Source organism: Syngnathus scovelli, chromosome 11 (genome assembly GCF_024217435.2).
Source record: "Syngnathus scovelli strain Florida chromosome 11, RoL_Ssco_1.2, whole genome shotgun sequence".
Classification (NCBI taxonomy): domain Eukaryota; kingdom Metazoa; phylum Chordata; class Actinopteri; order Syngnathiformes; family Syngnathidae; genus Syngnathus; species Syngnathus scovelli.
In genome coordinates this window covers 13,598,262-13,613,740 of record NC_090857.1, presented here as the reverse complement: position 1 = coordinate 13,613,740, position 15,479 = coordinate 13,598,262, and the positions used below count along the sequence as shown (strand labels likewise).

At 52.5% G+C, this 15,479-nt stretch overlaps 2 protein-coding genes across 16 annotated transcripts; one reads left to right on the top strand and one right to left on the bottom strand.

The window, feature by feature from the left end:
- Window positions 1–774: 774 nt before the first annotated feature.
- On the bottom strand, window positions 775–6,807 carry nicn1 (nicolin 1). Of its 4 annotated transcripts, none has more exons than XM_049734365.2 (7): window positions 5,183–6,807; window positions 2,723–2,875; window positions 1,865–2,047; window positions 1,651–1,764; window positions 1,465–1,533; window positions 968–1,078; window positions 775–901 (listed from the first exon to the last, which is right to left on the bottom strand). In XM_049734365.2, the coding sequence occupies exons 1-7, from the start codon at window positions 5,315–5,317 to the stop codon at window positions 860–862; spliced, it is 807 nt and encodes a 268-aa protein (XP_049590322.1). In that variant the 5' UTR covers window positions 5,318–6,807; the 3' UTR covers window positions 775–859. The 4 variants fall into 4 exon arrangements, with proteins under 4 accessions (XP_049590322.1, XP_049590324.1, XP_049590325.1 ...); XM_049734367.2 differs by having other exon boundaries at window positions 2,723–2,872; window positions 5,183–6,806; XM_049734368.1 differs by having other exon boundaries at window positions 5,179–5,327.
- A 740-nt stretch (window positions 6,808–7,547) lies between these two features.
- On the top strand, window positions 7,548–15,200 carry LOC125977589 (dystroglycan 1). 12 transcript variants are annotated; one of them, XM_049734319.2, is made up of 7 exons: window positions 7,548–7,778; window positions 8,299–8,378; window positions 8,450–8,495; window positions 10,344–10,740; window positions 11,167–11,586; window positions 12,238–13,016; window positions 13,590–15,200. In XM_049734319.2, the coding sequence occupies exons 4-7, from the start codon at window positions 10,462–10,464 to the stop codon at window positions 14,602–14,604; spliced, it is 2,493 nt and encodes an 830-aa protein (XP_049590276.1). In that variant the 5' UTR covers window positions 7,548–7,778; window positions 8,299–8,378; window positions 8,450–8,495; window positions 10,344–10,461; the 3' UTR covers window positions 14,605–15,200. The 12 variants fall into 12 exon arrangements, with proteins under 12 accessions (XP_049590276.1, XP_049590281.1, XP_049590280.1 ...); XM_049734324.2 differs by lacking the exons at window positions 8,299–8,378; window positions 8,450–8,495 and adding an exon at window positions 10,094–10,240; XM_049734323.2 differs by lacking the exon at window positions 8,450–8,495.
- Window positions 15,201–15,479: the final 279 nt, after the last annotated feature.

Sequence of the window (15,479 nt, the reverse complement as noted above, 5' to 3'; positions counted from 1 at the left end):
GTTTGTACTCGCCATAGGCCTGCATAAGGACCTCCAACTCCATCGAGGTAAAATAATGTGATCTGTTTTTCCTCAGTTGTCATGGTGAGTCGTGGTATCTGGGCTCCATTGATGATCGCTTTTTATAGTGGTTGTGCACGCGCGTAACTCCAGGTTGACATACTCAGAGTTGATTGAAGTAACTCAGATCAGCTGTTCTGGAACGGAACACTCAGTCTCTCACCGCAGAGTCAGTCAACTCAGAGTTCAGTGATAGACTCAGAGTATGTTGAACCTGCTTTGTGGAATACCCCCCAGCTCATTTTGCTGGCTGGATTACAGCTCTTGTCAATAAGATTATTTTACATTGTTGGCTGGTTTCAACATAGGAAAAATGGCTTGCAATTCAAACAGCATTCCAAAATTATGTGATGTAATATTGCTGCCGCTACAACGTGATGCAATGTGACCATTCTCAAGATGACCTTTTCTAGATTGATAGTGAGACTAAGAGATTAATTTCTTTACGAGTTATTCGGGTTAATAAGCCAAGAATAGATTGACCCTGCTTTTTTTCTCACAATTTTTTTCTCACGAGACATTTCTTTAGGTACGTTACATATGGCAACATTCAACAACTGCATTTTTCTCCCTATCGTGTAGCCACAATGCAAACTGCCGTGGAGTTATTCGAGATGACTCAGTCTTATCCTCCGAGGTGGCGGCAGAGCGTCACCAAACCCTTTTTTTGCTGGGGCGCATTTCATGTGCAGCTCTGGCTAAGAAAAGGCAAGATTTGGTTTTCTTTGTATTTTATTGCCATTGGGCAAAAGCACACGTCCAGTACATCAAACATGAGCTCCACATCCAAAATTGTGTTTTAGGTCAGGGATAATAAATTTATATCATAACTGCCGTCCACCTGCAAAAGAAAACGCACAGCAACCATTAAGAATCAGCTAATTGCGCAACGTGCGGTTGGGCGTACGTCAAAGCGTCCGACGGGGGCGGTGTGGCTCCGACTGCTCCGCGTGGTGACTTGACTCAAGGCCCACATCGGCTGCAGACGGCACGACACGGACGCAGCATCCAGCAGGCCCTGCGGGGTGCACGATCTTTCAAATCCACCCGGTGCAGGGCGGTGGGCACCTGACTCAGGAGCCACAAACAAGCTCGCAAGCTCAAGCTCACTTGACTTATCAGCCGGGCAGGAAGGCCTGCTCCAGATGAAGCCACCTCACTCCATATTTTATTGACTTGAAACAAGCGAGGAGGGGAATTTTCCAACCCGACGTGTACAATGGAGTCCATGGCACAATGAGCAACAAGCTGGCGCTGCTCGCGTATTCAAGAAAGCAGGTTCAACATACTCTGAGTCTATCACTGAACTCTGATCAACTGATGAGCAAAAAACCTCGCACGCCGGTGTGCTCCAAAGTCAAGGTGCCCCCAAATGTGCAAAGGATGCGGTGCCGGCCGATGTACCTGAGTAGGCGGCCGTCGCTCGACCTGGTTCAGAGCCAACAGCCAATCAGAGAGCTCGCTGACGGGCTCCTGCAATATCGTGGCAAACCTCTCAGCTGTGCGTGCACGCACACCAAGGAAGCTGGTGTTTTGGTGCCGTTTGAGCCCAAAAGTCTCAAGCAAAACATGGAGGTGGCCAGTACGTACGGGTTGGGCGCGAGGGAAGAGGCGCACGTCCTCCACGCCAAAGGTCAGCCAGGCGCACGATGGCTGCTTGAGGACCAGCCGCACGGACGACACGTCATCCGGCTCCACTCGCATCTGAAGACAAAGGCGGAACCGGCAGTGTCACAGCAGTGGGCGGCACCAGTGTTGCATCACTGACGCCACAAGATGGTGCAAGTACGGCGCTCGTGCTCACCTGCTTCCTGTCGATGCTGCAGTAGCCCTGTGCGCCGCTTTCCGCGTGTGGGTTGGTCATGAGGGGGCGGTCCCTGAGGGCCGTGCACCACTCGCCCCCCCCCCCCTCCCGGTCGGGGCTCCGCTTCCGCAGCCTCACGCTGACCAGGGCCGTATAGAAATTCTTAAAGGTGATGGTCTCGATCTGACAACATTGTCGATATGTTAGCCTTCCCGTCGGCCTCAATTGGATGTCGTGATGACGGAGGTCTGCAAAGCAGCTGGACGCGTCACACCGATGGCTCACCGCCATCGGTGGCCATCTTGCGTTACCCAATGCATTGATTTGTGGCTCTGGTGGCCTTTTCGCGTTCTGTTCGGTCTGGTTTTGATTGTGAATCCAAATCATCTCTCATGAGGTATGCCAATCTCCGAGCGCTACGACGGCATCAGCCTGCATCACCGAAGTCAAGCCGAACGCGGAGTCGCCGTGAAAAGTCAACCCGGCAGCTACGAGTCAGCAGTCGGAACCGCCACTGGTCGGCTCTTTTCCCGTGACTCCAGGCTTGCAACACAAGTCATCAGTGAGAGCGCCGACACGACGTATGTGCTCGCTGAATATATCTGTAAGCGTATTTAATATGCACCAGAAGAAAGGGGCATTTTTGGGGGATTGTCTTATGTCAAGCGCTTTGTTATGGCAACAGCTGTCGTGACATTGCGATGTGAGTGGCGACTGCATCGTCGAACGCAAGAAGGGCACTCTTTTTTTTCCCAAGCGACAAAATAAGCAAGCTCAACGCAAGATGGCTTCCAGCTTCAGGTGTGAGAGGCCAACAGCAGTCCAACGACATGAGTCTCCTCGTCATCGGAGACCTACATTGACGGTTTTCCCCGGAGGCAGACTGGCGTCAATTACGCATACGCCCGAGCAGGACGTCTGCATCTTGCTGCCTCCAAAGTGAAGAAACACCGGCGGCTTCAGTGCGCAGGCCACGCCCGTCGTGACATCACTGGCGCTCATCTTTGCCTGCTAACAATCACAACCATTCTCAGAGTGGCCAGCACACAAATATTAAGGTGAGACATTCAAGTTGCAATTCCATCATTTATCGAGGAAAGACTTGGAAGCGGCGTTGCGTTCGTGGGACTTCCTGAAATGTTGGTGCGCAGCATACACACTGCCGAAGCTTGAGCTGGCCAAGAAGGAGAAAACATTTTCTATCCATTCGCTTTCTAAAGCGCCTCTCCTCACGAGGGTAAGCACCGTAAGCATTTTTGGCCTGGTAAATACCTTCCAATGTACAAACCGAAATCGTTTGAAGTTGGAAATTGGGTAAAATGTAAATAAAACCAAAATACAATGACTTGAAAATCCTTTTCAACCTATATTCAATTGAATACACTACGAAGACAACATATTTAATGCTCAAACTCATGAACTTTATTTTTCAAATAATTAACTTAGAATTTCATGGCTGCAACACATGCAGTAGAAGTTGGGAAAGGGCATGTTTACCACTTCGTTACATGTTCAACAGTCCGGGCTCTTCGCTGTCCTATTTTACGCTTCATAATGCGTCACACATTTTCAATGGTAGACAGGTCTGGACTGCAAGCGGGCCAGGGGAGAACCTGGACTCTTTTACTTCGAAGCCACGCTGTTGTAACATGTGCAGAATGTGGCTTGGCATTATCTTGCTGAAATAAGCAGCGGCGTCCATGAAAAAGACGTTGCTTGGATGGCAGCATATGTTGCTCCAAAATCTGTATGTACTTTTCAGCATTTATGTTGCCTTCACAGAAATGTAAGTCACCTATGCCATGGGAACTAATGCACCCCCATACCATCACAGATGCTGGCTTCTGAACTTTGCGTTGATAACAGTCCGAATGGGCCGCTTCCTTTTTTGTCTGGAGGACACGACGTCCAGTGTTTCCAAAAACAATTTGAAAAGTGGACTCATCAGACCACAAAACACTTTTCCATTGTGCATCAGTCCATTTTACATGAGCTCGGTCGGGCCCAGAGAGCACGGTGGCGTTTCTGGATTTTGTTCATAAACGGCTTTTGCTTTGCATGGTAGAGTTTTAACACGCACTTACTGATGTAGTGATGAACTGTATTTACTGACAGTGGTTTTCTGAAGTTTTCCTGAGCCCATTTGGTGATATTCTTTACACACACGTCGGTTTTTAAGGCAGTGCCGTCTGAGGGATCGACGGTCACGGTCATTCAGTCTTGGTTTCTGGCTGTGGCGCTTACGTGCAGTGACTTCACCAGATTCTCTGAACCTTTTGATGATATTATGGACCGTATATGTTGAAATCCCTAAACGCCTTGCATTTTTGCTTTGAGAAACATTCTTAAACTGTTCAACTATTTTCTCACACAGTTGTGGACAAAGTGGTGAACGTCGCCCCATCCTTGTTTGTGAATGATTGAGCATGTTTGGGGAGGCTCCCTTTATACCCAATCATGGTACCCACCTGTTCCCAATTAGCCTGATCACATGTGGGATGTTCCAAATAAGTGTTTGATGCGCTTTTCTCAGTATTTCTTCCCACCTTTGCCAACTTCTACTGGACGTGTTGCAGCCATGAAATTCTAAGTTAATTAGTATTTGGCAAAAAATAATTAAGTTCATCAGTTTGAACATTAAATATGTTGTCTTTGTAGTGTATTCAATTGAATATGAGTTGAGAAGGATTTTCAAATTGTTGTATTTTAGTTTTATTTACATTTTACACAATTTCCCAACTTCAACCGAATCCGGTTTGTACTTTGAGCTAATTGCAACAAACGCAGTAACTTTCCCAAAATGCCACAGCATTTTGATTAAGGTAAGCAAAAACGAAGCAAACAGATAAAGTATTAGATTTGGTGAAAACTTGTTAGGATGATTAAAGACCACGATTTAGGTCTTGTCTTGTAAATAAAGCCATAACATTCAAGTCCAAGATGTTCGACTTTGATCGTTTTGCAGTGTTTTGCAGTCATGGAATCACGACTTTGAGAAATGTGCTTGAGTGAATTCAGGTCTATATGTCTCACACAGAAAGGTCTCAAAGGGCTTCACAATTGACAAATATTCTCGACGGCTTGACCACAACCCCAAGGAGGGCAAGGAAAACTATTAATTGAGGAAGTCAGTGTCACGTTCCGTTCATTTTCATGCCGAACACTGTGCACGATCGGATTGCGCCGAAATGTCGCACGAACGCAACACAAGGCCATTTTCAGTTAGCGTTGCTAAGTGCTAATAGCAGGTAAGTGCCCGTCACGATGTCCCTAATCGACATTGCCCTCGCTCAAAATGAAAATAACCTACGTACTCACGTCTCCTCCGTCCTGCGCGTGTTCGTCGACCACTGACCATCCCAAAGCGGCTGTCAAAAGAGAAAGGCGAGGGGCCGTGTGCACGCACGCGAGCATGGATTGCAACCGGACAGACTTCCGGTCTCGTGTAACCATGGCGACCGAGCCTCGGCCTCCAAACGCTCAGCCTTCACACATTCACGACGGCATGGCCGCGGGTGGTAGTGCAAAGCAAGTTGAATTGAAAATTGAAAGAAATACATAGCAGCAAATCAGAACCACGTCAACGGCAAACGACACACTTGGTATTGCAGATGCGGCTCCTGTCGCCCTGGCAATTAAATCCAAGAACCTGCAGCAGTTGATCAATTTGTGCAGTTTCTCCTGTGACGTTTGAGTCGTCTCGTCCCGCCAAGACGTTTTGCTCTCAAAGTTGCCATGCAGCATAGTGAAGCAGATGTTTCCAAAAAATAAAAAATATGTTATTGGCTGCCACTGCAACATTAAGCACAGTCTGAACATTTACACTCTGCTTAAAAATACAAACTGTTCTCAACTAAAACGTATCGCTTAGGTTCTCCTCCTGCTCCTCCTCCTTCCTCGTCCTGCCACTCTTTGTTTTCACAATCAGGGCGCGTGCATGTTTGAGGAAGAGAGTGGAGAGGATTCCTGAGCGCTCACGCCAAAAGGCAGCACTCAAGTGTGTGTGTGTGTGTGGGGGGGGGTCGCGCACACACGCACTCACATGGGTGGGGGTGAAGGATGGAATGGGGAAGAAACACTCGCTTGCATGCATGATTTGTGGCACCAATGAAAATGGCGTGCGTGTGTGCGTGCGTGGGGGCAGGCTGCCATTTTCAAAGATGCTTAAACTGTTTTGTGCAATGACCTTTGACCCTAATGGTCTCAAAGGGTGTGAGCGTGACTTTTGTCATCTTTGACTCTCACACAAAGCACTTAAATTCCACACCAAGGTCAACCAAGGGCAACGTCCTTCTGTTGCCAAGGTAACAGGGTTACAACTTCCATCCAACATTGACTCGCTCTCTTTCTCTCACACACGCATGCACTCGGGTGTGCGTATGTGTTATATGGTTGATTTGGCCAGTGGTGGGTTTGCACAGGGTAACGGTGCATTTTTCAGTTTTCTGGAGTTGACAGACCACAAGTTGTCATGGCAACAACAGCAAGGGCAGAAACAACACCATGGATGGATAATCAGATCCATCCATTTTCGAAACCTCTTCATCCTCACAAGGGCGCGCTGGAGCCTATCCCAAAGCTCTCCAGGCAGTCAGCACTCACAACCGGTCGCCGGCCAATTGCAGGGAGACCAACAAACAACCGCATTCGCACTCACACCTAAAGGCAATTTGGAGCATTCAATCGCGCACGCATGTTTTGGGGATGTGGGAGGAAACTGGAGCACCCGGCGAAAACCCACGCAAGCACTTGGAGAACAGGCAAACTCCCAAGCAGAAGACCCGCCGGACCCAGGGTGGAACCCACAGCCTCTACCCTGTGAGCCAAAGCAGTGCGCCAAACAACAATAATCATCGTCATAGTCAACTCAGATGCCAGTGCCAAGAAAGTTTCAAGGGATTTGGCCATATGTACGTACATTGATGCAAAAAGAATCCAAAGAGGAGAACACCCCCCCCCCCCCCCCCACACACACACACACACATTTGCCTACAGTGTCTGAGGTATTGCATGTTAGTTTCAGCAAAGTGCAAAGGGTACAGCAAAAGGTGGTTTTCTCTCCATGGCCGACGTTGCTGAGGCTGCATGTGTCATGTCCACACAGTCTCCTTTCATTTTTGACGGCATATCAAAGAGGCTTCGGGATGTAAATCAGCCTTCCTGACAGAATCCAGCCAAAACTCAGAAAGTAGTAGCTGGGGCTGCAAACCGTTCCGATATCTTGTTGTTTATGGTCACCCAGTGTATCAGGAAGAAGAAAAATGACGGACGGTGGTGCCGCAGAGAGAGCGGCTTGGCAGAAGTTTTTCTGCCAGCGACGATGAAGCGTCGTTTTCTAGCTGGCAAGTTGCCTGCCTCTGTGGCCAAAAGCAGCTTTATGGCTAAAGTAAGCGTGCCCTCTGTCCTCCATCTCCTGTGGCAGCCATGTTGGGTCAGAGCACTCAGTCAAGTGTAACCAGAGAAATGGAATGCACCCCCCAAGCCCCGCCACCCTGCCACCCCAACAACACCCGCATCTTCCATTTTGTGGGTTTCTATTCATAGCCCATCTGTCGCCGGCCAGGCGACTGACAGAGGGAAGGACGGACGAACAGCTGACAGTGTAAAAATAAACAGACGAGGGTGGGGTGGTGGTGGTGGTGGTTCGAGCATGACAATAGAAGGCAAAGGGGAGGGGGGAGGGAGTGCCAGCAAGACAGAGTTAGACCCTCAAGATGAGCATTAAGAGATGTTTTGACTCGTCTGCAAAGGTCAGACGAGTCGAGAAGAAGCAAACTCCTCACGTGGGCCTGCACAGCCAGCAAAACTTGGACATTTGAACAAGCCAAATGACACGGAGGACAGCTGGGTGCTCAGGTGGGCAGGGCTCTTGGGGGCCATCAGAGGTCGGCATTCAATGAAGACGAGCCTAGGGGTGAGCACCGAACACAAAACGAACCCAGCAGAATGTTTGAAAGAGCTAAAGCAAAAAGTGCAACTCGACCGTTGGGTTGCTTTGATCCGAGCAGGCCCGAATCAAGAATGATTAATTTTAAAGCAATACTATTTGACTGGCGGTATTGCATTTCAATTCAGTATAGCTCCGCTCAATTGGGTGATGATGCCGCGACTTTTTGCAAAGGTGTCATTTCTTTCTCTCTCTCCTTTGATACAAAAATACACTTTGTATGGACACTGCCACCCTGGGTCTGCTCATGAATTAAACAGTTCATTCAAATTCAATAAAAAGTGCAAAACAGGAGGGAGGATGTGGGGGTGAGTACGCTCCCAGCGTCCAAATCATGACGTGGAAGAGTGGAAAAAGTGTCAAGAAAGGAGAGTGAGAAAGGGAGGGGGGTTAAGGGGGAGCCCCTCACGGTGGCCCCGCCTCTCTCCCCATCCCTCTCTCCCTTGTCGCCTCAATCCCCGCCCCTGCACGTATCGCTCCATTGTAGAGCAGGCCCGGCCGACATTCACAAACGCGCGCTGCAGCCAGGAAGCCCCGAGCTCGAGCCAGCCCAAGCGGATAACGAAGGTTCGCTACGAGACGCCATAGAGCCACGACTGCACACGAAATCTTTTTCTTCTCTTCCTCCTTTCCTGAAGAGCAAAAAAGGCGAATCATAGTCCGGCAGCAGCAACGTTGAGGGCGGTCAGTGTCTGCGCATGCGTCTCACCACTGGAAGGGAGAGTGTTTGTGCACGCACGCGGCGCCATACACGAAAGGAAGGCGACGTTTAGCGGGAAGCCTCCTTTCATGCTGGTCTGTGCGCGTGCACGCTGAACTCGCTATCGTGTACGCGCCCACCCGCCTTCCACGCCAGCCAATGTGCGTGTATTTGGTCGCGGAAGGAACAGGTGCGTGGAAGGGGACCTGGGTGCGCGCGCGCCGGGTTATTTCTGTCCGTAGGGAGGGTTGCGGGGTCTGTCAAAACTTGGTGCGTGACCTCATTCCATGCACACGCGGGTGAACGCCTCGTCAGAAGGTGAAGGAGCAGGAGCACGAGTGTGTCGGCAAGAGAAAATGATTCAGATGAAAAACGGGATCTTGGGGCAGCCGACGGAAGCCAAAGGACACAGCTGCTGGCAGAGCTCAAGTCTTACGCGGCCATTGGAGAGGTGTTTCCCGGCAAATTGTTTGTCGCAAAGTCAGGTTGGCTTCTAGAGGTTTTTTTAAAAAAAAAAAAATTAAAGCACCTCTGATGACATCGAGAGGGGCGTTGCCAAAATTAGCCGTGTCAAAAGTCAAAGCCGCTCCAGAGCGCAATTGTCCAAGCCGTTACTTGCGAAAGTACCGAAAGTTAGGGAATCGCAACTACCCGAAGAAAGCGATGAGGGTCCGTCTGCAAAGAGGGCGAGCGGCTGGCCCGTGGTCAAGGTGCTGAGGAATTTCAACTCCCGCGCGTGCTTTCCCGGTAACCATGGTGACCGCACAAACGTCAAAAAGTAGCTAAGCTACTGGAACACGCCCGCGGACGCTCGCACGTCCCCTTTGCATCCGAGTTTTTAGAATGTCGGGAATGGACGTGAACAAGCGAGGCGCAGGACAGACCTTGACGTCTCAAAAGTCCATTTCGACGTCAGCGGCTCCGACGTTCGCCTGCGTGTGCGTTTTAAAGAGGATGCACAGGTCGCACTTAGCCCCACCTTCCTCCAAGTGCTCATTAGACCTGAGCTTGGTGTCATGTGACCAAACAGGAAAAAACAGGTTGTTGCGTCTGAAACGGCCCCGTGCGTGTGTTCATGGGGGCGGGGCAGGGATGTACTGTAGTATTTGGGAGTGTTAGTTAGGGTGGCTTGATTGACAGATGCTGCAGCTGGCGGCATGTGTCATGTCAAGTCCTGGCTGGCACTCTGAAATGCACACGTGTCCTTGTCAGGGCTGGGATGAGACGCAGCCAGAGGTTTGTTGTCGCAGCGTTGTGCCCTGAGATTTTTTGGGGAGTCCTTGTTATTGTTGTTTCAGCCAAATCTCTTTTGTGTGCGTCAACGGGGTCTCCGCTGCACCCCCCAAACAGCTCACAAAAGCTATCACCTTTGCCTTCCACCACCACAGGGTGGGCCGCATGAATAGCAACACATGCACACACACACGCACGCACCCACACACACGCACACACACACGAGTGAAGGCTTGCGTTCACTGTGGAGGCCTCAAGTGGGTTTAATGGCATTAAATGAAGTGATTAAAATTACTTCTTGACAATTCCTCAACTTTTGAGCTTTACTTTTCCTTTTGCTGCTCTCAAGGTGAAACGGGACTTTGTGGAAGGAATGTGGAGAGGGGGCCAGACCAAGGCGCACTAGCTAGAAAGACAAAGACCAGCACTCAAAGCTCGAAGCGCATACAGCCTTTCCTCTCGTGCGTGGGATGTTGTGCGAGGCTTTGTCTGGATCGTATGTGGCGCTGCGTGCTTGTAGGGCGCATTGTCTGCGAGTGTGCATGTGCGAATGTCATGTGACGCCACGCCTCATCTCATGTTGCTTGTGGTCCACTCAGGTCGTGGGCGTCGCCCGCCATGACTTCTTGCTGAGCAAAAGGAAGCGACCAGGCAGAGAGGAGGAGCCAGTCGAGCGCTTTGCTGCGGGGTGTAAGCCCCTCCCCCTGCGTGAGGAGTATGCTTCGCCTGGGTGCAGTCGGGATGTGGGCCGGGCTGGCGGCCCTGCTGGTGGCGGCGGTGGGCGGGGCCGGGGCGGATGTGGCGCCCGGCCGGCTGGAGGTGTCCATGAGCGAAGCGGCGCCCAGTCGGCTGGAGGCGTCCATGAGCTCGTCGCTCCTGCGGGACTTGCACGCCGCTGCGCCCACCGCCCGCCACCGCTTGCCCAACGCCTGGGCTGCGGTGGGGCGAGTCTTCAGCATCCGATTGCCTGGCCGGATGGACAAGCTCCCCCTGAAGGTCGGTCGCCATGTTGCTCAAAGCAATGATGGCAAAAGCAAAAAGCGCCGTTAAGACCGCACTCGCGTGTCTTTAAAAAGCTCTCGGCCATCAGCGAGCGTAATTATATAGCAACTGCGCTCGCTCGCATGCATGTTCATGTGTTTGGGCGCTCCCTGTAATCTCACACACGCACAAAACTGGAAGAAAGGGAAGGATGATGACAATAATGTTACTCAGACCACGCCCCTTGCCTCTTGACCGACAGCTCATATTCTCCATGACTGTTGACCTGATGATGTTATGTGCAGTTTGTCTGTCTCCATGGGAACCTGGGTGTCCTTTGTTTGTGCCATGATGTGGATGTTTGTGATGGATGGATGGATGGATGGACGGACGGACGGACGGATGGATGCATGATGCTGATAAAGTGTTAACTCTTTTCAGATCTCCGAGTCCGGCACAGACGTCCTTCCGTCCTGGCTACACTGGGATGCCACCTGCAGGACACTGTGGGGCCTGCCGCTAGATGAGGACAAAGGCACCTATGAGATCTCGGTCGGCGTGTCCAACGAGTCGCTTTCTTTCTCGGAGGTCCTCTTCATTGAGGTGGGTCCCCAGGATCCCTTGGCTGCCAACGGAGCGGGCACCGAGTGGTCGTGCAGCCCGGACCAATCAGTCACCATGCTGACGGTCATCCTGGATGCTGACTTGACCAAGATGAGCTCCCGCCAGAGGGTGGCGCTGCTGGACGACATGAGGAGCTTCTCAGGGGTGGAGCTCCCCCTCATGAGGCTTGACCCCGTCGTCGACAACAGGCTCTTCGACATGTCCGCCTTCATGGCGGGACCGGGAAACGCCAAGAAGGTCAGTCTGACGACGCAGCTGTCGGAATGAGCGAGGGTTCTGGTCTGTGACTTGGCCCAAATAGGGCCTGGACGAGGCAAAGTGATCTTCTATCAGCCGCAAAGCAGCAGAAGGAAGCTCACAGCTTTTTGGACAAGTGCACAGCATTGAGAGCAAGACCACAGTTGGTGCAGCTTTTCTCAACTGGCTCAAAGATGTGGCTATTTTGCTACTGCCTCGCATGTCATTTCAAATCGCCAACATCAGGCTGGCTCACTCGCACTGCAGCGTCCACCAGTAAAATGGCTCTGCCTTCCCTCACAACTACACCCGCCATCTGTCGTAACAGCATCGAGATTGTGTGGCAAATATTTTTGTGCTCAGACCAAAGCCATGTCTGGCCTCACCATTTCACTTGGGGCCAAGCCGCCATGACGTTGAACTGAAGGAAGGAGAATCATGAGCTCGGGCCATAGCCTTGCCAGAGAGAAAAGAAGTGCTTTGCTGCCGTCTTGGGCCATCTGAAGTCAGTAACAAACCTCTCGAGGTTTTGGCAGGGATTTTTGCGGTTGAGCCAATCAAAAGAGGTTGGATTTGGCTGCTTGAGCCTGGGGCTCCCGAGAGAACGGCGAGCCCGGTGGTAACAACGATGATCCTCGTTTGTCTTTGCAGGTGGTGGAGAACGGGGCTCTGCTTTCGTGGAAGCTCGGCTGCCAGCTAGACCAGAGCAGTGTACCTAACCTGGCCGGCGTCGAGGGTCCGGCCAAGGGAGGCATCATGTCAGCGAAGCTGGGGTACCCCGTGGTGGGCTGGCATGTGGCCAACAAAAAGCCTCGCTTGGCCAAGCGCGTTGGGCGCCAACTGAGCAACACGCCCACGCCGGCCCTGACATCACTGCCGCCTTCCTCGGCGGAGGAGCCACCCGTTCGTGTCATCACGACGCTATCGTCGCTGTCCATTGCGACACCCCCACAAAGCTCGGCGCCACCCGTGCGGGGTCCAGTCCCGTTGCCGGGAAAACCGACCATTCGAGTTCGGGACACGGTGGCTTCCACGCCCACCCCGGAACCGCCTCGACCCACCAAGGCGATGGAGAGCGCCGTTGAGCCGACCGCCACCCGGCCCATCTACGTGGAAGCCACTGTCACGCCGCCCGCGCCAACACGCAAGGCCACCAGGAAGCCCAAACGGCCCAAGACCACGGTGGCACCCCACCAGCCCAAGGCGTCCTCGCCCACAAAACCTTCGCTGTCAGATGCGTACAATGAAAAGCCGGTTTTGCGTAACCCCATCGACCAGGTGAACGCTCTGGTAGGAACCTACTTTGAGGTCAAGATCCCTTCGGACACTTTCTTCGACAAAGAAGACGGAACCACCGACAAGCTGCGGCTGAGCTTGAGGAAGAGCCCCAATGAAGTGGTGGGAGAAGCTTCCTGGATCCAGTTCAACAGGTGCCGCTTCGCTTTTATCTCTCACTCGCTCGTGACTGGCAGGAGAGAAAGCCCTCACTCACTCAATTTCGGGAGTTGCCAGCGGACGGGGCCGGCCGTCGCAAAGGGCTGCTAAAATCCGACATTTGCAGCGGCTCTTGTCGTTGATGCATTTTTTTTTTGCCATTTCTTAAGACCTGCCCCTGGAGTCCTTATTCAGTCCAATTTGATTCATTTTAATGAATGGCCACTGCTTGTGACAAGGGGACAATTCAATTTGATGAACGGAAAAGAGTAGCTCAAAATGCAGCCACTTCCCTGGGGAAAGGTTTCCCTTTGAAAAGGGCTGATCCCTTCCCTCAAGGGAGAACCAGAGCGGGCGGCATTTGTTCTCATCGGCGGCGTACATAAATCCTGGCTGAATTTGATGCAGCTCTCGTCAGACTAAAGCGAGGACGCTTTTGTTGCACTGCCAGTTGCAAGCTTCTGATAGGCTGATGGCTATGCCACACCGCCCGCCGGTTGCGCTCGGTGCACGCTCTCAATTGGGTGTCCCGCACGGTGACTAACTGAGTGGTCTTCTCCTCCCGACAGCACCAGCCAACTCCTCTATGGGCTACCCGACGCGCATCACGCTGGCAAGCATGAGTACTTCATGCAGGCCACCGACAAAGGAGGCCTGAGCGCCATTGACGCCATCGAGGTCCGCGTGAGCCGCTGGCCCGCCAATGACAAGAGTCCCGTGGTGTTTGTGGCCCGACTGGAGGGAGAACCGCGTCGGGTCACCAACGACATCCACAAGAAGATCCTCCTGGTGCGGAAGCTGGCCTACGCCATGGGGGAGCGCAACAGCAGCACGGTGAGCCTGAGGAATATCAGCAAGGGCTCCATCCTGGTGGAGTGGACCAACAGCAGCCTCCCGCACGCGCCCTGCCCCAAGGAGGATATTGTGAGCCTGAGCCGGATGCTGGGTGACGCCGACGGCAGGCCCACACCCAACCTTCGCCGTGCGATGGAGCCCGACTTCCGACCCCTGGGCATCACGGCCAAAGGGCAGGCCGCCTGCCGGGCCTTCTCCTTCATCCCGCCGGGCGAGACGGCGCCGCCCGTCGGTGCTGCCGTCAGTCCGGCCCCGGGGACGGGGCGGGAAAGCGCCGACGACGTCTACCTGCACACTGTCATACCCGCGGTGGTTGTGGCGGCCGTCTTGCTGTTGGCCGGACTGGTGGCCACCGTTTGCTACCGAAAGAAGCGCAAGGGCAAACTGACCCTGGAGGACCAGGCCACTTTCATTAAGAAGGGCGTGCCCATCATCTTTGCCGACGAGCTGGACGACTCCAAGCCGCCGCTGCCCTCATCCGGCGCCCCACTCATCTTGCTGGAGGAGAAGCCGCCCCTGCCGCCTCCTGAGTACCCCGAGGCCGGCCCGCCCTCGACGGCGCCCCTCGACCACCGGCCACCAGGCGAGTACGCAGCACTCCGAGACCACGACCCCAACGCCCCACCCTACCAGCCGCCGCCGCCCTTCGCCTCACCCTCGGAGGGCAATGGCTCACGCCCCAAGAACATGACCCCGTACCGCTCGCCGCCACCTTACGTGCCGCCCTAAGGGGCCACCGGGGGAGGCGGTGTCCTTTGGCAGGACTACTGGTGTCGTCGGGTGACCCCGCACTCCCGACCTTCACCGGCGTTTTGCTTTTCACCTTTTTGCCAGCCTTTTTTCTTTGCAGGTGCTTCCTAACAGCAAGGTACCATGCGTGGGGGGAGGGAGGTAGCAGGTGGTTATGAGAACGCCTCATTACTGCCTCCGCAATCCCGACATATTTTCAACATGGACCGTGTGTCACGCTTGAACGTGCATTTGTTTAACAGACAAATGTTCAAAAAAAGACATCACAAACATGAACCAGCGTCATTCACGGGTGCTAAGATGATGATGATGACGTTTGGGCTCGCAAATATTTTTGTACTTTACACGTTGACAGGTAAAGTCTTCATCTTTTTTAGGACTTTTGATACAAATTTGCTTTCTTTGACAATTGGTCTCCAAGCGCAAAGACGATGACAATAGTGTTTGTTGTCGTTAGACAAGCGTTTTCGATAGATTGTGCTTCTTCTCTCTTCCTTTGAACGTTTGAGCGAATTGTTTTGCAATAATAACAAGCTTTGTTTGCTTTCCATAATAAAAGTCGACTTGCTATCACAGCGCTGGCGTCTTTTTTCTGTGCAGTCGCGACTGGCAGCTCTGGCCACACACATCACGTGCCGGTGGTAACACTTGCGCGTTATGAGATGTCTTGCTCCATCAGCCTCGCACTGAACAAAGCGAGTCAAATCAAAACAAAAAAGCTTTGAAAGCAACGGAAAGCATGCCCTGGGAGGCAGGCTCACTGCGGCCTAAAATCACCATCTGGGTAGCAAGGGAACTTCCCAAGGAAAAATGATAAGTGCTTGAGATGAACAGTTGGCCTCAAAGACGTCAAC